The 23,685-nt window shown below is 30.5% G+C and overlaps 1 protein-coding gene across 14 annotated transcripts in view; it reads right to left on the bottom strand.

Annotated features, from left to right (window-relative positions):
- Positions 1–23,685, bottom strand: part of LOC139502288 (otoferlin-like) — a 135,544-nt gene that overhangs the window by 14,051 nt on the left and 97,808 nt on the right. For all 14 annotated transcript variants that reach the window (XM_071291809.1, XM_071291800.1, XM_071291785.1 and 11 more), the window contains 6 exons: positions 21,751–21,878; positions 15,634–15,804; positions 8,575–8,735; positions 2,487–2,626; positions 1,905–1,993; positions 1,415–1,561 (listed from right to left, as the gene is read on the bottom strand). In XM_071291809.1, coding sequence (XP_071147910.1) covers positions 1,415–1,561; positions 1,905–1,993; positions 2,487–2,626; positions 8,575–8,735; positions 15,634–15,804; positions 21,751–21,878 — 836 coding nt within the window. The remainder of the gene's footprint in view (positions 1–1,414; positions 1,562–1,904; positions 1,994–2,486; positions 2,627–8,574; positions 8,736–15,633; positions 15,805–21,750; positions 21,879–23,685) is intronic.

The raw sequence follows: 23,685 nt of genomic DNA on the forward strand, positions 1-23,685 counted from the left end.
GACAGTTCTGAGTTTTAATGTCCATTTACAATGATAGAGAAAGGGTAAAATAAGGTCATGTCAGGAAGCAAATTAAATGAGCCTACCATTGAGTTAGCTTTTACTTGTACAATTTAACAGCATTCTAGTCAACAAATCATTACAGCCTCTAAAACAAAAACTAGTTAAGTACTAATCATATTCTTAACCTTTGATCGATTGTTCCAAAACTTTTTATTTTATAAATAAGATATTGTTGTTGATTCAATGATTTAATAATTTAATAAACAGCTGCGCTATGAGCGCATGATACGCCCTTTGTCTTGTGTGAGAAGTTTTATGCAATAATCATACATAGTTTTTGAGAGACAGCGCAACATGTGAAAAAAAAACATACAAAAAACTCAATAACTCTAAAATAAAATTTTGAATCATCACAAAAAAAAATACTGATCTTTAGATTAATATAACTAAGAAGTGTGTAAAGTTTTAAGCAATAGTCATTAATGTTTTTTTTAAAAGATACGATGCAATATGTGAAAACCCACTTTTTTTTTTACAAAAAATTCAATAACTCCAAAATAAAATTTTGAATCATCACCAAAAAGTATAAAGATCTTTGGATAAGTATAATTAAGAAGTGTGTGAAGTTTAAAGCTATTTTCGGAAATTGTTTTTGAGATACAGTGCAACATGTGAAAAATACACACCCCTGTTTTAGTTATAAAGTCCCATAACTCAAAAATTTTAAATCCTATTTTCACCAAAAAGTATACAGATCATTTGATCATCATAAGAAACAACTATATTAAGTTTCATGAAATTTGGATAAGCAGTTCTCAAGTTACGGTGCAACATGTGGACACCGGACAGACAGACAGACGGACCGACAGACAGGCAGACAGACGGACACCGGACATTTGTATACCATAATACATCCTGTCAAAATTTTTATGGGTGTATCAAAACAAGCTTCACAAGGGAGATAATTCAGGAGATGAAGTCTGGTTAAAGAATGTACAGTAAAATCTGTATCAACATGACGAAAGAATAAAAGTACAGTGACCCCTTTTCCCATTATATTTTCTGGAAGTATTTTCTCAAATATTTTTCTCATTATTCTATTCATTAGTTTCTTTCTTGTAACATGTTTTACCATAATCCATATGCATTTGGAGCTTTTTCAATGAAATAAATATTTTATTTAAAAGTCATCTGGGCTAAAACAATTGATTTTTTTGGTTGATTTTTGTACCATCATCCATATGCAGCTAGACATCATTATCATCAGATCATATGTTTTCGTAAATCAAATGAATATGTACTAATTTGCCTGCTTTATAAATGAAAATTATGACTTCACAATGCATTCTAAAAAGCATGAAAACCCAGGAGACGAGAATAAATCCCCATTCAGGTCCTTTATTTTACCAACCTATAATGAATATCTGTACTCTGCATATCTTCCTGGCCTTTAATCCAACCCTTCACATAAATATCACTCATTTTCTCTCCAGTAAAGAATGCATCATCTTCCAATACCACATCATCTGTGTTCCATATTATACATCTCAGCTCAAAACTGAAAATAAATGTACCCACAATGCATCATTAATACATGTACAACATCATCTGTGTTCCATATAATACATCTCAGCACAAAACTGAAAATAAATATGTTTAGTAGCCATTCTGATTCTAGTATCACTATAACTTAACATTTAGATTTTTTTCAATCACATAAGTACCTTCTGAAGTGCCAGGAACAGTACTGTTGCTTCATAATATCAAATTTCATAAAAATTGTAGTCATAATTTGATTAAAAATTTCCTTTTTTCTCTTTATAAAATTACATAAGTTGTTACTTTTCATTTTTGCTACACAGATCAAAATAAAACCTTTGGTAATTTTAAAAATACATTACCTTTTTGGTTTTCTGGGACTAATATCAACAGGGGGACCAGGTGCAGGCATATCCATTGGAAACATATCAACAAACATCTCAATTTTACCCTAAAAAATTATAGTCAATGAAATTAACAGTATGACTACATCTCTCATATATCTACCAACATATATATTTTTAACCATGAAGAAAACAGCAAAATAAATAATAAAATGTAATTAAGTAAAGCATGCAAGGCAATAACGCAACTTCAATGCTGCAAAAAAAAGTTATGTTATTTATGCTCTGATTTAACAGTTATAATGTAAACATGGAAATTACTACATTATTCTACAAAAAAATTTAAATCAATTGACAGAAAAAGTTTTAAAATCTGCAAGAGAGTACTATATATACAATTTCCCTGCTTTACCCCATTTCAATTGTTTTCCGTTGATTACCAAACTCATCTGTAGAATTTCTTGTGGGAAAATATTCAACCATATTTGAAGAGGGTCCAACAACCCCCAAAAAAATCAATTAACTATCCAGGTGTCAACAAACTGATGCCTGGCAGTGTGATTGATAGCCAAAATGCTATGGGGCCAGTTAACACCATACCTGTTCTATGCCTGGTTTGTCAGGATTATAAAGTGGTCTGGTTTCTATGTGTTCTGGAACCAGTTTACAACCAACTTTTGGTATTTCTTCCCAATGCTTTAATACTGATAGAGCAAGGTTTTCTTCCTGGCTTGTTGCTCCTGCAACAAAAACATTCAATACAATATATCTAACAACTGACAGTTTATTGGTAAATATTTTAGAATAATCATGAATGTAGTTATAGAATAACCAATCCAAGAATTCAAATATTGAGATATGGTGTTTTGCTTGTAACCTAGCAAAGAGGCTTTTTATTTGTTTATGGCTGCTGGTGACTTGTGCCCTAGTTATGTATGGTTTGTGACGTCAGCCTTGCAGTGTACAACTTATTACTTATCACATAGCAGTGCATGGCTAGTAACTTATCATTTAGCAGTGTATGACAAGTGACTAATCACCAAACAGTATGACTTATGACTTATCATCTAGCAGTGTATGACTTATGACTTATTATCCAGCAGTATATGACTTATGACTTATCATCCAGCAGTGTATGACTTATCACTTATCATCCAGCAGTGTATGGTGACTTATCATCAAGCAATATATAGCTAGTGACTTATCATCCAGCAGTGTATGACTTATGACTTATCATCCAGCAGTGTATGACTTATGACTTATTATCCAGCAGTGTATGGTGACTTATCATCAAGCAATATATAGCTAGTGACTTATCACCCAGCAGTGTATGACTTATGACTTATCATCCAGCAGTGTATGACTTATGACTTATCATCCAGCAGTGTATGGTGACTTATCATCAAGCAATATATAGCTAGTGACTTATCATCCAGCAGTGTATGACTTATGACTTATCATCCAGCAGTGTATGGTGACTTATTATCAAGCAATATATAGCTAGTGACTTATCATCCAGCAGTGTATGACTTATTACTAATCACACAGCAGTGTATGGCTTATGACTTATCATCCAGCAGTATATGGCTAGTGACTAATCAACCAAAAGTGTTTTAACTTATGACTTATCACCCAGCAGTGTATGACTCAGGATTTATCACCCAGAAGTTTATGGCTAGTTTCTTATCACCCAGCAGTTAACGAAAAATCACACATCAAAGTATGACTTATGACTAATCAACCAACAGTTTAACTTATTACTTATCACCCAGCAGTGTCTCGTAAGTCTTTATAGGCTGGGTATTGATCCTTTTTTTTTTTAATAAACTATTATTTATCTTATCTTATCTTATCTGTATATGGCTAGAAATGTATCACCTAGTAGTGTATGGGTATTGACTTAACACCAATAGTAGTGTATGGATAGTGGAGGATCACCAAACTGCTGGTCCATTATTTAACTTGTTTGACTAGTGACTCTCCCTTATATGAAGGAACAAATTGTTGGATTAAGGTGGTATGGGTGTCTTTTGCCATCTTGGATTATAAAAAACTGAGAACCTAAGGTCACGATTTTATATCAAGTAAGCAAAATTTGATGCAGGAATGCAGATATTCAATGTGAATTTTTATTTGAAAAAAACAATTTTTAAGGGGGTTCGCGGGTCTAAATCATTTATATAGGATTTCTCTATATTTTTCTATAAATGAACTTTATCTTATAGTTGATAGAAAAATAAAATAAAAAAGTGGGGTCACCGTTCATTTGCGCTCACAATCTGCCTTCGAAAGAAGCATACATTTTTGTAAAGGTGGGTTTTTTCTGTTGAAGTAATAGGAGAAATAAAGGTAATATCGAAATAAAAAAAGGAAATTTATTACAGAAATCGCTCAAATTTTACAATAATTTAGTTTAAGTACAGCTTATATGGAAATTATATTAAAAAATATAGGTCACCGATGAGTTGAAAAAGATATTTCAATTTAAAGCCAAAAAATAGCATTTTTCCACCAAAGGGAGATAATTTGAATATTTTTCAATGATGTATACATTTTAAAAGTCATCTGGGGCCAACACGAATTGTTTCTTTTGAATGATTTTTGTACCATATGATAAAGTAACAACTACAAAAGGTAACAAATAAAATTTGAAATGAAAAACAAATGTTTATTTTTTTTCTGAAATTTTTATACCCTCTAGCCTCCTTAAGAATATAACTTATAAATTTTAATATTTTTACAAGTGTAGATTATTATTTTTTTTTAATATTTATAAATTGGCACTTTAAGGGGAGGTAACTCTAAGACAGTGCATTTTCTTAAGGAATCTACATGAAATTTTCCTATTTTGTATTTTAGACGGAACAAAACAAACGGTGACCCTATCTTTTCTTTCAATATTATCAAAGCATTGTCTGAGAGCTATCTTTAACAATTCTATCCTTTTGTTTAGTTTATCGAAATGGTGTTTTTTCCTGTATAATCCATACAAAATGTGTCATTTTGTCACAACCTGTAGCTTTTGAAAATGTGCGGTGACCTATAATTTTTATTATATTTTTGAAAATAAATCAATAAATACTACGTTTTGGCAAAGTATGAACAAATTCTATCATTTCTATTTTATACCGTGTTGACACTATAAAATTAGCACCAGGTCGAACCAGGGTTAATTAACCCGAATTAATTACCCCAGTTCACACTTGATAAAAAATTAACCCGGTTTGGGATTTTCCCTCTCAGCAAAAATAGAAATGTGAGCGGCGCCAAAATTTTAACCTGAACCTGTCCACTGTACATATGCATTTTTTCATCACAGATACATTATTTAAAAGTCTGTTTTTTACCACACTCCTGGCCGCTTTGGAGGAGTTCGATCACCATCAACCACTTTCGGTGTTTTAAAATAATGTCACTATATCCAAATTGCACCCAGTTTTCGCCCCAAAAAAGTGACGACAATCATATAGGTTTCATCATTTTTCATTAGGCAGGTTTTTCAACATAGGTAAATATACTTATAGCACAGGGCTTGCTGCCGCTTATTTAATATGTGTTATATAATTTTTGATCCGTTTTGAAAATTTCGTAACTAGACGGCTGTCAAAATATGACGTCATTTGATTTCTGACGTCACGTAAAAGTTACATCAAATTAAAGACTTATTTAGGCAAATGTCATATAAGTCACTATAGCAACAACCCCACATTAACTTCTCTTTGCGTTCACATTGTTAAGTGAGGTACTTAACCAGGGTTTGCCCCACATTAACTCAACCTCGAATGAGGGGTAATTTTAAACCAGGTTCACCCCGGTTTAAGGCGTTCACACTACCTAAATTTAACCCGGGTTAACTAATTCGTGCTGAACCTGGTTTAAAAAGGCATAGTATGAACGGAGTATTAAATTCCCATACCACCTTTAATGGAACCCTATGTCACCTGTGATTGCTACTGTGAGTTGTATTGTTGACTTCCAATTTGTAAAATAAGGTAACATTGTAAAAAAAGTATTTTCAAAAAATCCCTGAAGACCTGACACAGATATTGGTGTTATAAAACACAGACTGAACCTTTAAAAACGCTATTGTCTGACTTCCACAACTTTCCTCACAGACTAGACAAAAAGTTAGTTTATTTAGACAAGAATAAAAAAAGGACATTTAATTTTTTTCTGTGCTTTTTTTTTTATTTCCTATTGTAATAAAAAGAACTTTACATGGACTTTATTTATGACATTTCTGAATAAAATAAAAACTGAAATTTCAAAATACTTCCTTTATCTATTATTATAATTTAAATCTGGGAATATATTTTTCCCTAATTCCTGGAAATGAAATAGAAGTATCTGTATTACTCCACAATAGGAAATTTGTCAATTATAATAGCATTATGCAAGTCATTAACACTTGTCTTTGTATTTTTTAAAGAAAAATAAGGAAACAAGAAAAAGAAGATGAACAAGGAAGACCCAAAATTTCTTCTTCTGACATTTTATTTCTTCCTCATGTCATTTTTAAATTTTGCTGTGTCATAGTTTCAAGCATCAATTTACTTGTAAATCATGATTTTTTCATTGGTATTGTCATTTTTTAAAACTTATACATCCTAAATCATACTACCCGGTAATGCTAATAAAATTTGGAATATGAATTTTTCATGATGTCTTTTTAAATTATTTGATTTTCTGTATTTAACACCACTTTTATGCATTTGGGCTTTTTTTTTTTATGGCAGGCAGTTTTTATTGAAAGAGGAAGCTGGAATGCCTGGCCACCAACCTAGTCAATTATTATTGGAGTCTATTGGACCCATACAAGTGGGATTCAAACTCACAACCTCAGTGGCTAGTAACTACTTACACCACTCAGCCACCAAGGCCCCTCTTTATTAATAAAAACTGTGTTTTGCTATGGTAAAACTGCTTGTTCCAGGTGACTTTACTTTATTGATTTTAGACATCATTGGAAAAACAGGAATTTACCTATCTTCTTTTGAACAACTCTGATTCTTTGTTTGGGTTTAGCTATATTTTTGGACTTTTCTGTTATATCCACTGTTCAATGTTTGCATAAGGTTTTGGATTTACAATCTTTCCTATACTTTTAAAAGACAGTTTATTAAGTTTAATATTACAAAATACTTTGACTATCTATCCTTCCCTTAACAATGGGGTTCAGTATTCATTGTCAGAACCTATATTTTAGACAACATATATGTGTGATTCTATCATTGCTATCAAACTAAGTTATATACAATTATCAGACACTTCAGATGACAAAACCTAGACATATCACATAATAAATAAACAAAGCAAGATGGGTTAATGAATCTTTAAAACTGTGCTTAAAACTCCTATAGTACCAGAAAAGACCGCCCCCCCCCCCCCCCCCCCCCCCAGTGACATTGCAGCATTAATAGTTTTTTTAAGGACCTATATCAAGGTCAGGTTTAGGATTTTTTGTCAGATTTTCAGACTCCTTGTTTTTTTTCTACGATATAGGGTAAAATATTTTGTCCAATCAAACCCATTTTTCATTACAAAAATTCAAGTAGATTCTAAATTTATTTTCTATCGTTTTGAGACCCAAATAATACCAAATGCAAATTAAGGGTAAACGTCTAAGTTAGCCTTTTGTCACTTTTTTTTTGTTACAGCAAATAAAATATCTCAAACAGGAGTTCAATAACCTATCAATATTTTTAGCTTATATTTTTCCTCAACATATGCTCTTCTGACTTATAGTATAAATTTTAAATTCTAGATTTTTTTTTAATTAAACCTAGTAAGTACATCCATAAAAAGATGTTGTTTTAACATCCAAAGATGATAGTTGAAATTGAATACAGCAGTTATGCTCAAACCTTGTGTATATTTTTCATGCAACTTATATTCAGATATATTTTGATTAAAAGAGGGCTGTCTCAGATGTTCAAGCTGCAGACTGATAAAGAATTGGGACTTTTATATTTTTTCATTTAAAATTATGAACATCTTTAACATTAGTTTAACTATTGATTTTCAAAACAACTGCTGATCATGTTAAAATTACATGTGATCCCGTCAGATTTACAACATTTAACCTGATAAAACCACAATTGAAAAAACTAATTCCAAAATTTTGATCTAATTAAACAGTATGAAAAATTCAACCTCAGCAGTCTGTGGATGTTTCCTGACTAAAAACATATTGGAACCAGTTCTGTCATTAATCAGGGCACCAGTTCATTAATCAGAAACTCATTTGGGTCAAGATAATCTAATAGTAAAAGCTATAATACTCTGTTATAATCACTTGATGTTTTACAATAAGAGTACAGACATGTCTCAATGTTTCATGATGTTAAAACATAATTCACTCAAACCGATGATTGTATAGAGTTGATTGTACTATGTCAGCCTTGTAATCTAAAAATTTCTGACCAACATTTCTGTAACCTATGAATTAGATGAATAATACTGTGGATTAATATTAGTTGGATACTAATTCTAGTGGATTTCGTGGGTACAGGAGAACCACAAATTAAAATGTTTAATGAATTACAAATTTTCTATAGGAATGAGTTCAGACTTTGCAAATACCAGGAAATCAAATATCAACTATTATTTAAGTTTTCCTCAAACCACGAAAATTGATACCCACGAAAATAAATGAATCTACAGTATTCTATAATAATAAAATCCTTACCATCCTCATCATCATTTGCCACAAGAGGCTGTGTAAAGATACGATTAGCCACTCTGACTTTCCCTGGCTGGTAATGGGGACCATCTATTTTACCATCCTTACATAGCTTGGCTAATGCCTGAGTAGGCTTCATAGGATCTCTCCAGGCATTGTATCCAGCTCTGTAAAACACCAAGAAATGGTTGACACAGCATAGGTTTCGGACACAGAATGAATGTGGTCTGATGAACTTAAAATAGTTTTTTTGCCTTTGAGCAATTCACTATGCTGTTGAATATTAATCCTCTCAAAAAAATGTTTGAAGAAATTTTCTTTTTCTATTTATGAAATCTTAAATGAGAAAAATTTACCCCCCAATTTTTTTTCACATCCCTCTTTCCCTTTTTCCAACACTGATCTCAATTCAAATTTCTAATGGAGTTTGCAACAATAACTACTCATTTAAATACATTATAAAATATTACAGCTTTTACATTAATGCTAGCAAGACAAATCTTTGTTTGGCTTGCTTGCTTTGTTTGTATCAGTGATTGCTCAAGCATGGTAATTAAGAAAGGCGGGGCTTCAGCTTGTATACATCATACTTAGATTTTATTGGACGTTATATCTGAGGTTAAGGACACTTAATTTTAAAAGATCACATGACAAATACACTTTTTTCTTGTATGAGGCTGAGAAACTGGCCTTCACCATTAATTGACTTAATATTGTTTTTATAACATATCAATCTATTAGTTCAGTCAGTTATTTCCATGTCTGTCCTTCAATTATGCAACTCCAGAAAATATTCTAAAAAATGGGAAACAATTGTATTGAAAAGAGAAAATCGAGTGCACCTTTTTTATGTTAGGGTGTGTGTTTGAGATGAATATTTTGTCTTGAAAATGTACAAAACAAGAGTATTTGATACATCATCTCGCTTCAGACTCTATCATTTTATATAGCAAAGCTACAGGTTGACTTTATAACATAAAAAAAATCACAGTACTAAAAGATGAAATATAGGGGTCAAGTGAAATACCTATCCAATAGATCACAAAATCAGAGTAGGTGTGTTCGAATAGCTATTTTACTAAAAGTGCTTGACGACAGTCTTTCAGTTGGATCTCTGAAAAAAAAATTGTCTTCCGTTTCTACGATTGTGAAAATGAACAGATAATTTCGACGAAGTAGAATCCTGTCTGTATTGTATATTTACAGATAAGGAAACACGTGAGAATATGTGTCATGTGATGTTTTAAAATTTAGTGTCCTTAACCTCCAACATAACGTCCAATAAAATTTAAGTATGATGTATACAAGCTGAAGCCCTGCCTATCTTAATTACCATGCTTGAGCAAACATTGATACAAACAAAGCAAGCAAGCCAAACAAAGATTTGTCTTGCTAGCATTAATGTAAAAGCTGTAAAATGTAACAAAAGGTGCTTGTTATCACTGAATGGTAAAGATTGTTTTAATTTATCAGTTGGTAGTAAAAGTGAATATACATTGTATATTGTATATTGTATAAAACAATGATTTAAGTTGATTCAACTACTATTCTGAACAAAGAAAGATAACTCCAATCAATTGAAAATTTCTTGCTATTGCACAATATTGTGCAATTAGATATTTCTTGCTATTGCGCAATACTGTGCAATTGAAAATTTCTTGCTATTGCACAATACTGCGCAATTGAAGATTTCTTGCTATTGCTGAATACTGTGCAATTGAAAATTTCTTGCTATTGCACAATACTTAACATAATAATTTTGAATCCTGATTTGAACCAACTTGAAAACTGGGCCCATAATAAAAAATCTAAGTACATGTTTAGATTCAGCATATCAAAAAAGGCCAAGAATTCAATTTTTGTTAAAATCAAACTTAGTTTAATTTTGGACCCTTTGGACTTTAATGTAGACCAATTTGAAAACAGGACTAAAATTTAAGAATCTACATTCATAGTTAGATTTGGCATATCAAAGAACCCCATTTATTCAATTTTGGACACCCCAAGGGTGACTGGGGTATAGAAATATGGTCGCTTGGTCTTCTCCCGACCGGCAGTAAAACGCTTGCTGAAGTGGGGCGTCCGTTTGGCTGTGCGGGATGTATCAAGTTCGCAGTCACGTCCGTCAGAAGGGGACGTTAAATCCGATGCCTCGTGTAAAGAGAATGCCACGCTCTTTGCACGTTAAGAACCCTTGCAACAACTCTTTGAGGGGTCCGTAGGTGGCCTGTTGCAAGGCAAAATTTCTGTCCCTATCCAATATATCCACATTTTCCAGTGGCAGTCCAAATTTCCCCGACCATCATCCTAGATGTCCTCTATTACAACAACCTACCTATTGTATTTATTGTGAACTTGTTCTCGTCCTGAATATGCATGAAATATTTGCCACTGGACGTTAAGCAACCAACAATCAATCAATCAATCAATTTTGGATGAAATGAAACAAAGTTTAATTTTGGACCCCGATTTGGACCAACTTGAAAACTGGGCCAATAATAAAAAATCTTAATACATTTTTAGATTCAGCATATCAAAGAACCCCAAGGATTCAATTTTTGTAAAAATCAAACTAAGTTTAATTTTGGACCCTTTGGACCTTAATGTAGACCAATTTGAAAACGGGACCAAAAATTAAGAATCTACATACACAGTTAGATTCGGCATATCAAAGAACTTCAATTATTCAATTTTTGATGAAATCAAACTAAGTTCAATTTTGGACCCTTTGGGCCCCTTATTCCTAAACTGTTGGGACCAAAACTTCCAAAATCAAACCCATACTTCCTTTAGTGGTCATAAAACTTGTGTTTAAATTTCATAGGTTTCTATTTACTTATACTAAAGTTATGGTGTGAAAACCAAGAATAATGCTTACTTGGGCCCCTTTTTGGACCCTAATTCCTAAACTGTTCAGACCTCAACTCCCAATATCAATCCCAACCTTCCTTTTGTGGTCATAAACCTTGTGTTTAAATTTCATTGATTTTTATTCACTTATACTAAAGTTATTGTGCGAAAACCAAGAATAATGCTTATTTGGGCCCTTTTTTGGCCCCTAATTCCTAAACTGTTTGTACTGAAACCCCCAAAATCAATCCCAACCTTCCTTTTGTGGTCATAAACCTTGTGTCCAAATTTCATAGATTTCTATTCACTTAAACTAAAGTTATAGTGCCAAAACCAAGAAAATGCTTATTTGGGCCCTTTTTGGCCCCTAATTCCTAAAATGTTGGGACCAAAATCAATCCCAACCTTCCTTTTGTGGTCATAAACCTTGTGTTAAAATTTCATAGATTTCTATTCACTTTTACTAAAGTTAGAGTGCAAAAACTAAAAGTATTCGGATGACAAAGACGACGACGCCATTGCGGTCGTATAAAAATTAGGAGATGTGGTATGATTGCCAATGAGATGTGGTATGATTGCCAATGCCTATTAATCAGACTCCAAACGACATGAATGTAATCTACTAAGTTCAATTCTCAGAGGAAGCATATTTGTTAAAAATATAATCAAGCAAAGATATAGAGCTTATAGCTCATACACAAATGCACAGCTTATATTCTAGTTGGTAAAAAACAAAATTAATCACATATATTTTTTTTCGATGCAGTGCCAAATGATTCTGATACACTTAATCTTCACAAATGCCTACATCCCCATATAAATCCTGTATCTCTTTCAACATGAACTATGACAAACGAGAGACCAACGTAGAGAAAACAATAACTTATAACGTCAGACAGTCAAAGTTAAAATGGTTTACATGTACATTGTTATATTCAATCTGGATGATGGAACAATTTAATTCAGGTGAGTCTCAGAAAGTGATAAATCCATTTTGGTGATTTACTTGGCTTTCTTGATAATTACAAAACAAATCTATGAAAGAACAGTCAAATGGCATTAATCTTAAATTAACAACAATTCATTTCCTTTCCGTTAGTTAGTCTGCATGAATACACATCCAATATTTGTCTTTTTCCGTATTTCATGTTGCACCTTTCAATCACGGCTGAATGTTTAGGACCATTCTAATATTTATCTTTTTATTTCCAGATATTGCACATTAAGACGAGCAGAACTTCCTGTCGTTCACGATGTATGGATTTTTTGTATCAAATGGTTGTCAGGAGTCATAGATAGCAAGCACTGTACGGCAATATGCTACAGGAAATTAGCTCAGGCTATAGACATAGTAATGTTCTCTTCTAAAATGAATGGAGAAAAATCATTTCCGCCACACAAAAACAAAAATACTGTTTCCTTTATAATTGATATCCATAACTGGTAAACAAGTGCAAGTTTTATATCGGAAGTAAGTCATTTATATACAATGATTTTTACTTATGTAAGCTTACTAGTGGATTTTGGTGTAATTGATGTCCAGTGACACTTTTTTAATTGTGAAATCGAATCCTGCCAACAATATTAGAAGGGCATTATGTTTTCTTGTCTGTTTGTCCGTCAGTCCCTTCATTCTTGTATCAATTCAAAGTATTGGTTTAGGATAGGTTCAAGTTTAATTTTAGGTCGTTTGTGGGCACATCAACTTGAAACTTAGTACAAATGTTCAATATTAGCTAAATGGCTTAAAATACATCAAATTTAAATTATACCAAAAGGGAACTAAAACAAAAAGGTAGAGAAAAAATAAAGCATCTAAACACAAACAGTTCTAGCATACCAACACATCTTTCCTAAAACTTTACAAAAATTGAGAACTCTGTAGCAAATAATTTTGTAATTGTAATGGACACATAAAAAGATGAATTCTCGGTAGCTGTCAAGAAATAGTAGATGAAGAATAAATGTATAGAAAAGTCAAAGAATCACTTTGGATATATTGTATCAAGAAAAAAACCCATTCCAGAAATTAAGGGCTCACAAAATTTAGACTCCCATTTTCAAACTCAAATATCTTACTGCTAGAACGAATCTCTTGTGAGATGTTTTTTACTTGTTCTTTTTTTTCCTTTACATTGCAAAAGCCTTACATTATTGACAACTATAGTTTATAACAATGTAAGGTAATATATATTTATTGTTAAAGTTATCATTACAAATGCTTCTGCTGTGGAAAGCCATGAGGTTAAAACCTCTGGAACTATGGTTGTGTTTATTATTACTTTATATACATGTGATGCTCAACTTCATATCAACAGGAAAGCTTGCGGGGGATTTTTTGTTACTACAACAAATGGCTGTAACTGTGTGAACAAACAATGAAGGGATGAACATTTCTGAGTATTTACATAAAGTACAATACAAACTTTTGACATCAATGAGGTGAAATCTTTGTAAAAACTCCACTTCAAAGGAACACTCTAATGTAAGTTTTATTAAGTAAATAGAAATAGAGCCAGGAGCAGACAGTTTCCTATAGTGACCCATCAATTGTTATTTTATAGAAAATATTATTTCCTGAAAATTTTAAAATATTAATCACTACAATTGCTTGGTGATGGATTTAGTTAATTAAATCTCCTGCAATCTAAAACGCCATGTTGTCCCTGTGGTATTGTCCCGCATTGTTAGCTATCCTTGTAATGCATTAATCACTGAAACAATCAAGGCTTAGACAATACATCTATACACAGGAAAAAATTACTATCATTTCTGTTATATAACAAATAGCCATTTCAGATTATCCCGACTTCCAAATTATTCAAACCCATTTTCTTGTACAATTTGTGCTTGGTACGGACCGAGGAGGAAAGATAAATAATTTGTCACAGGAATTGTTTGTCTGAAAGTCAATAACAATATCTTCATCAATTAATAAAAAAAAAAACACAATGGGAAATGTTAAAATGTCACTTATTCATGTTAAATTCTATAACATGTACTTATAGATAATTGTGGCATACCTCACAGCGTCACTAGGGAATCAATCAACCACACCCTTATACAATATGGATTAAAAAAAGTCAATAGAGATTTATGATATTGGTCTGTCACTTTTTATCTCTCTAAAAGAAATCAATATTCTCAATTAATGGAATATTAAAGTTTATCTATTCAAAAAGTCTAATTAAAGTTAGCTTTATGCAGTTTAATGAACACTTTATCATAGATTTCCTTATACTATGTTCCACATCAATAACCATTGTCACCAAAATCATTGAACTAATCAAGGACCATGATATCATCATCCCTCCAGTCTTTCAGGACTATTGTGAAATAGAAATTATCAATTGGAAAGTTATTTTATTTATGCCAGAGAAGTGCATAAAATGGTGGAGGACCTGGTTCTGCTTTTAAAGTTCCTTTATTTATAAACTATATCAATTTATAACAGTCTTTTAAAACACGTGTTATTTTGAAAAATGAGGAGGGAACATCTTTTAAGTAAATTTATGAACAATATAACAAGTTTCAAAATTAAAACTATATAAATCTGAACTAGGTTAATAGAAACTCAAATAAAGCAGTCTTGGAAATGGCAGACACAACCAGCTTTTTTACAAATTAATTGATTGATTAATTGTTGCTTGCTTACATCCAAAGGCAAAAATATCATGCATCTTCATAATTAGAAAATAATTAACAATGATACAGTAAGTAAGTTCTGCAAGGTATGTTAACTAAAATGAAGGGCAGAAGAAAAAATGAAAATGTATAAAAAAAAGGTTGTTGTTGTAGGAATGATGACATTTTACTTTGAAACAGACCAATTACCAACCCTTCAGAAAATAGATGCAAGGGTTTCTGAAAGAGGAAAGAGTATGGCACTCTACCCATATCTGGGATCAGATTAAAGATCCATATGCCAACCAGACTTTGCTACATATCTATACATATCACACAGCCAACAAGACGTTTCAGTTTAAAAAAGGATTTAATGTAGGACAGACAAAGTCACTGGACGACAATTTTTCTATATACACAAGTCCCCCATGGCATCTCCACCAAATGAAAAGCGAGCACTACTATTGCACAAACCAAAACATATTTCAATGTTTTTTTTTATATATTTTATATCAAACTTAGCACAATTCTGAAACCAATAAATACAATACATGACTAATCGTTAAATGTATTAAGGAAAATGAAACTTACAGTTCAAATTTATTTGAAATGCCACAAGTGGCCTTATGTCGACTGTAATATCTGTTTTCAAGGTCAATTTTGGTTTCACCAATCAAGTCATCCATGCCAACCAAATCCCAATCGTAGACTTGCACAGTAAGGAATGATTCCATAGGAAAAGTTGATTCCATTTCAAAACATCTGAAAAATATCATTTGTATGGTAAGTCAAAGGGAAATAACTTCTATTCAAGGTTGTTTATTTTCAGAGAAAAATGAATTACAAAATAATTTAGTTTAAACAAATTACATTTTACAAAAGAAGATTATTGAGAATACTAACACACCTCATGCTTGATTAATCTAGTTTATATTAATGAAAAAATAAAAGTCCACATACCAAAAGAACTACCTTATCCTCAGTTCGTATTTTTTCTCATAAGACTTACAACACATTGCATGCCATGTAGAGCCAACTATACCCCACTCATTGTTAGACTTTAAAGGATACCATGCTTAGTTGGTATTGTCAAAATTTAAAGTAACATCAAACAGGAAGTAACTGACAGGTAGCTCTTGAAAATTGTTCACAGTACTTCTTGACATTATATAGTTAAAGACCAAATATCATATCAATCCTTAATTTTGAAGCAGAGTAACTATGTGACTCAATGTATGGACATATTTTATCAGAGCTATTCCATGAATATATTGATAGACAAACAAACAGACTGACAGACAAATGAACAGATGGAAGAGGTCATAGCAGTATACCACCTACTCTTTAAGTGGGTGTATAAAAATGTTGTATTTTTAGGGGTTTTCTGCCATAAAAAAAATTTTTCTTCCAAAGAACTCTGACTGATTGTTGTTTTGAAAAGTGTAAATTCAGTAGGATCTGTTGATAACCATTGGAAACAAATTTGTCACATTTGACCAGCCAGCAAATATGGTTCCCCATTATCATTTTTTCTCTCTCACCAAAATCATCCTAATTAGATATAGGAAGATGTGGTGTGAGTGCCAATGAGACAACTCTCCATCCAATAGATATAGGAAGATGTGGTGTGTGCCAATGAGACAACTCTCCATCCAAATAACAATTTATAAAAGTAAACCATTATAGGTCAATGTACGGCCTTCAACACAGAGCCTTGGCGTACATCGAACAACAAGCTATAAAGGGCCCCAAAATTACTAGTGTAAAACCAATCAAACTCTAAATTCATTTAGAGAAGACACTGATTTAAATTTGTAAGGTGTGTACCAAGAAATGAAGATACAATCCAAGTGTTATAAATATGATGGAATTTTTTTAAAAACAAAAACACTTACAGAATGACAAAGGGAAAAAAATATTTAACCCATCGCAACCATGTCATATAAAAACTATCCATGATGCATATCAATTCAATGTCTCTAATATATATGATACTTTTATATCAGATGAGGTGCATACATGACCAAAATTATTTGTTAAAAGTAGATATAAAAAATATTTGTATGATACTGATATGAGTAGCTCTGTTGGGTTGTCCTGTATCATGTTATATACAAGGAGGATTTTTAATACTCTCTGATAGAATATACACTACAAAGCCTAAGTGTTGAAGGGATAAGATATTTTTTAAACCACTTTGTTAGAATATAGAATATTAATACTTAATTGTTGGGAGCTAATAATCTTACTTCAAGTTGTATCAAGCTACCAGATCAAATTAAGGCTACAGTTTCTTTTTTACATTGACGTAATATTATACAAATTTTTATGAAAATAAGGAAAGTTAAAAATCTACCTCAGACTTTTGTTGCAATTTTGATAAAAATTCCTGAAATATTTCTTTTGCAGTCTTGAATTATTAAGAGGAGGCAAACAATGTAAACTATTTTAATCATTTAATTTTTCACCAACTGTTATTTGAGATTACTACTTTGAAAGTCGTGAAACCATGAAAAATTAATGTTTTGGTCAAGCCTGTATTTTTTTCAAATCCTGGAAGGAAAAATGAAAGGAATTCCAAAGTTATGAGATGCAAGATTTTTTATATCAATAAATTAGAAAACAGGTCAAATAAAAATGGAAATACCCAGATATGTTTAATAGAAATCCTGAAAATACTACAAATATATTAATGAATTTGTTAATAATTCAAACTTAATTGATTTAGATTGAAAATTTGCAATCAGAATGATAATGATGATTTTGTAAATAATTCTTTAAAAGGATGTAAACTCCAAAATAAATATTTATATGAGAATGGAATAATTTGAGGATACTTAAGTTTCAAGTATTGTGTTTAATTCAGTTTAATTTCTAAATGATGGAGATATTAAAGATAAAGATTCTGTTAAATTGAGCGTAATATAGCGTGATATTACCAGGTGTACTTCAGGATTTAGTAGAATATAATCCTTATTTTATAATGACCTCTGATATCTACACAGCATAGATCATTACTCGTTTTATACTTCGCTGCTGCCATTGTCACTATCGTCATTTTTTGGCCAAGAAGTTTGAAAATTTGAATATTAAATAACCGTTTTAAATTTCGTAAACCATAAAAGGCAGAGCTTATGGTAGACATAACCTTTTTTAAAAGGTCAAATTTAATATTACAGTTGAGAAGACAGAAGAACTACGACTTTTACAGAAAGTTATGTGGTTTTGTTATATTTTGCTATCGAAGTTGTTTTTTCATTGTTGAGTTCACATTTAGAATAAGCAGAAGAATTTGGTATTGTTTTTTACAACATGGTTTATAGACATGAAAATAATTAAACTGTCTCTTCATTGTGTTTTATTAACATGCATTAGAATAATGCTAATTCATGTGCATTTAAGATAAAACATTCTGATAAATAGACCTATTGTTGCGATCAAAAGCCATTAATATTCGTAAAAGTACAATAGATAGGTATTAGTTTACCAATCTCGTAAAAATGCCACTGATAGTATAATCTTATAAGGACTAAAATGAAAAATAAAAAAAATATTTAAATATTAAAAAGAATTATGACAATATCAAAATCTAGCGACTAAACTGATTTTCATGACAAAAGTATTTATTTCAATTAGTAATGTTTATTCTATTTTTAAACAATTAGTGTGGATTATTTATATGTAAATGCTATCGTATCTGCTTAATTTCCGTCATTTGAGAAAACTGAAATCAAATAAGCCGTAGACAAATTGTAAATAATATGAAATACAGGATATTACCATATCAAATAAATTAATTCATTATCACAGTCATACAAACTAGCCAACTATGACGTAGTTATGAAAGAAAAATGCAAAATCAGGAAAAAATTCTCTATATTTACAAAACAGTTCAATTATCTTTTCTTTTATTCATTATTTTTTGTAAATGATGTAAGAATATATCCATATTCCATAATTAAAAAAGATACATGATTAAATATTATTTTATTTTCATAAATTACATATTCATATACCAGTATATATATATATATATTGGATTTTTTTACTCAAATATTAGGCAATATAGTTACTGATAATTCAAATTTTCATATTAAACAAATATATACATGATATTTGAGAATGAAAGAAAGATAAATTTAAAAAACTGATGATGATACTGTAGAAAATAATTATCCTGCTTTGTTTTAGATAAAAACCTGAAAATTCAAATAATTCTAACAATTACAAATAATGATGCTAGTGACATTTTTATGCCAATCTGAAAATGAGAGAAAAAAAGAGGCTGTTTGTTCTAGTTTTCATTTTATTAAAATTCCAAAGTTCTTTTAAGTTTTCTAAAATAAGAAATCTTTACATCTAAATGTCTTTAAAAAAAATATTCAACAGGGTGAAAAAAACTGTTGAACATTCCTACACTGTGTTTTCTGATGAAGTCAAGGAATCTAGAAATAAATAAGCGCCACCTGTGGGTACCACCACTTGTACTACTCCATCTTACTATCTGTACATCAATATTTATTCAACTCTTAAAACAACATTGTTAAAGTTTTCTCATTTATTATCAAAATTTCCCAGCATCTGTTGAAAGTTGTTAGTGGCCTTTGAAAGTCACCAAGATGTTGTTCTTTGATCAAAGAAAAGGGAAAAAATAATAAGGAAAAAAATCTAGACATTAACTTTTATATTTTAAAATTCGCCAGTTCAGTTGTATAAGACCTAAGTCTGTGCTGCAATATGAAAATCATAGACTAAAATGTATAATTAGAAATACTAAAGCGTTCATTTAATTTGTGATTTTAATATTTTTATATCAAGCCTATTCATCCTTTCTTGTTAAAAAGCAAAAAAAAAATATAAATAAAAATATCTGTTGGTCTAAATTTTTTGTATTTATTCACATATTAGATGAATCTAAAAAAGCCCCCCCCCCCCAAAAAAAAATAAAATAAAAAAAAAATCATTTTTTTTTTTTTTTTATAAAATACGAACCAATTATCTTTTACCTTAAAAAAATATACAATTTTGGCATTTTTCAATACATACATGCTGTTGTGATTAAGTTTTCTGTATAGTGAAGGTTGGTAAAGATATAATGTTATTAGTAAAAAAAAAAAAAAAAAAATGTGAGAAAAGGAATAAAAGATAAGAATGAATATAATGGTACTGTACTCTTTTTTTTACAACTATAATGGTAGATTAACTTTTGCGTACATGGGTCGTTTTTAACAACCCTGACTACCCATGAAGGACCAGCATGGTCAGATTAATCATTGCTAAAACAACTTGGACATTTTTTTGTGTGCTTCATTTTTACATGTACAGAGATTATGCAGTATTTTCTTCATGTTTTCTACTTTATTGCTGCTATAGTTCTGACTCAAATTTCAAAATAAATTATATAGAATTTTGAAAATGACCATGCATAGTGTTTTATATAATGAATTTAGTTATACATGTACCACCTAGATTTATGCAGTAATTTGGGAAAATTAAGACTCATTTCTTTCTCTCTCTAAAAAGTAAATTCTCAAATAATTCACAGAGGCTAAATAAGTATTTTTAATGAAGGAAATGCAAAAATATAAAATAAAATGAAAATAAAATCAAACTGGTTATGGAACGCCTTAAAATTATTTTTGGTTTCCACAGCACTATAAAATTTATGCAGAAATCTGTAATAGTGCAAAAGTGGGTTGAACATACAAATACCATTGACAATCAAGAATTCTTAAGAAAATATTTATCTTCAAAGAGATCTGTCAATCAAATGCCTCATTAAAATTATACATAGTCATTCTTATATTCAGTGTCCACTACAAATTAATTTATAAATTAATTATGAGAAATGAGGCACATCAGACCACAACAGGTCCCACTTTACAAGTTGAAGTGTTCATTTATTATTTCCATATGGACAGAGTTCTGTAGTCATGGGAAATAGTTTGATAGGTTTAAACTTCTTTATAGTGTAAATGTAATTAATTAAATTAAAATTACTAAGTAAGTAGAGAAAATGTGACCAATGTAGCCAGGTTTCTTTAAATTTTGAATGCAATTTATTCCAGTGAAAAATATATAAGAAGATAACAATACAATTAAACAAGGTATTTATGTTGTAAAAATGAAAAAAAAGAAGCAATATTTTTCTCAAAACAATGATTTTTTTTATTACCAAATTGCTCATGAGTTTAAACACATTTTTTTTTACTTTTGAAAGATTTTTATATCAAGTGGATGTACTTATTCACTTTAGTTCAGAAAAAAAAACTCTTAAAAAGTATCTGCAGTATTTTTCTGCACTGAAATCTAATCACAAATAAGATGGCATCATATGTAAAAAAAATAACCATACTATAGTGAAAGATTTTTATTTGAAAAATAGGGTTTCTAGATAACTTTAAGAAAACATCTCTAAATTCCTTTCCAATAAAGTCTATGAAAAGCAGGTTCAGGCTAAAAAAATATATGTTATTTGAATTTTTGGACTTAGACCCTACACACAAAAGATGATAATATCAACAATCAATAACTTAAAAACAATATAGTGAAATCAAAATATAGTCTCTAGATAAACATTAAAAATTTCTTTCCTGAAATATTCTGAAAAAAAAGACATATTTAGCATGTATTCAACAAGCTACCATTAAAAGCAGAAATAAACTTTTACAACAAACATATACTTGAATATGTTTTGAGTGTACTTACTTGCCAAAGACGGGATTAAGTTGTTTTGAGATATAGTTTTCCTTATCGTTGACCGTGTTATTTCCAAGTCGGATAACAAGATACGGATCAGCTTTTCCATTTATATCCGCTGGATGTAGTTCCGTTGCCTACAAATTAAAACTATTGTGATAAACAAAAAAATCCCTTCCACTCGGCATTCAAATTTAATCTGGTCCTCCGTAAAAAAATCCTTTTAGCAATGACCACATAGTACAGATAAGTAAGGTATAATATCCACACATATTTTTCCATTCTTCTCCATCACATTTTATGAAATATTCTACAATACTTCATCATTCGATATATTTTTTTCATATATCATAAGTTTAAATTTTCCAAATATAAGTTAATGTTATCAAATACATTAGACCTAATACACAAAAATAGAATACATAAAACAATATATTAATCCTTAAAACACACAAATAATCGTCTTTTTATAACCATATAAATAACAGTACTCAATGTAAATATTTTTTAAAACTTCTCATATGATGCCAATTAAAACCTGATATAGTTAAATAGAGTATTTAATTTGACAGATCTTTAAACAAATAGTAGGGAAATTGTCAATTTAATATGTTAGTTTACAGCTGTATGGGAGAAAATGATACTATAATATGAGATTTATTATAAATCACTGTTATATACAGCTGTATGTACAGATGTACCTAAATATCCTTTATTTTACAAAGTTTTTTTTAAAGACAAAGAAACTAAATATTTATTATCATCCTAAACATATGGTCCCAGGACATCAAAACCACAGAAAACAGGAAAATCTTAATTCATAGCTTAAATTTAAAAATGGAAATTTAAAAGGTATTAAATATAAATGCTTTGTACTAGAATAACAAGTTAAGCCAATTTAAGTCCGAAGGAAGATATTTCACCCAACCTGCATGCATTATTTTGACTCTGCAATGATCAGCCTTACTTTTCAATCCCAAGTGGAGAAACAACAAATACTAATTTTTGATTTTAAGTCTGGTTTGGTCTGGCAGGGGGTGACTTCCCTCCCTTGGGGCAGGGATGGTACCACAAGACCATGGCTGCAGTTGATATCATGTTATAATGAGACAATTCTATATATTAAATCACATTAGAAATAGGATAAGGAAATATCTCAAGCTGAATATTTTGTTACATAATTTTAGACTGAAAATATTGGTACTGAAATAATTCATTAAAATGCCAGTTTTATTTGTGTTTGATTATAAGGAAATTTTATATTATATTGGAAAAGAAAGGACAAGGTGTGTATGCAAACACAACAAAATTCCATGAAATACATTTACTACAAAACAACGATTATTTTAAAATGGAATAAGGCTTCTGTTACTGCTCTACATGCTATACCTAGATGGCAAAATAAGCACTGTCAGTGACTGATATTTGAAAAAAAAATATACATTGTAGATAGAAGAATTTTGAAAAAAACCCATCAGTATCTAAATTTATCATTTCTTTAACAATTTCATATCTGAAGTTAAGTTGTGAGGTAGACTATTATCAAATAATAAGCATCTTTGTATGAAACCCAATGTTTAGGAGAAAAGATCCACAGAGAAACAAATTGAGTGTATCTTAAAACAAAATCAGTCATATTTCAATAAAATTTCATACAATCTTACTGAACATAAAAGTTAAAATGAAGGAAATTCCAAAATGACAATAAATTGTTGCATGTCCTGTGAAAGTCTATATATATGTCAGATCTAGAGTAACAAGCAACTTATACATACTAATCTATACTTTCTTAAGACAAATTCAAGCAAGGTATGTACAATGAAAGACAACTCTATATTCATAGTGTTCCAACTAACTTTAAATGTTCGCACTATGGACAAGGGGAAATAAGTCAAATTTCATGTGGCAACAGGGAAAATATCTTCAATTGATTTTGATGCTAAT

The sequence above is a fragment of the Mytilus edulis genome, chromosome 1, assembly GCF_963676685.1.
Source record: "Mytilus edulis chromosome 1, xbMytEdul2.2, whole genome shotgun sequence".
NCBI classification, from domain to species: domain Eukaryota; kingdom Metazoa; phylum Mollusca; class Bivalvia; order Mytilida; family Mytilidae; genus Mytilus; species Mytilus edulis.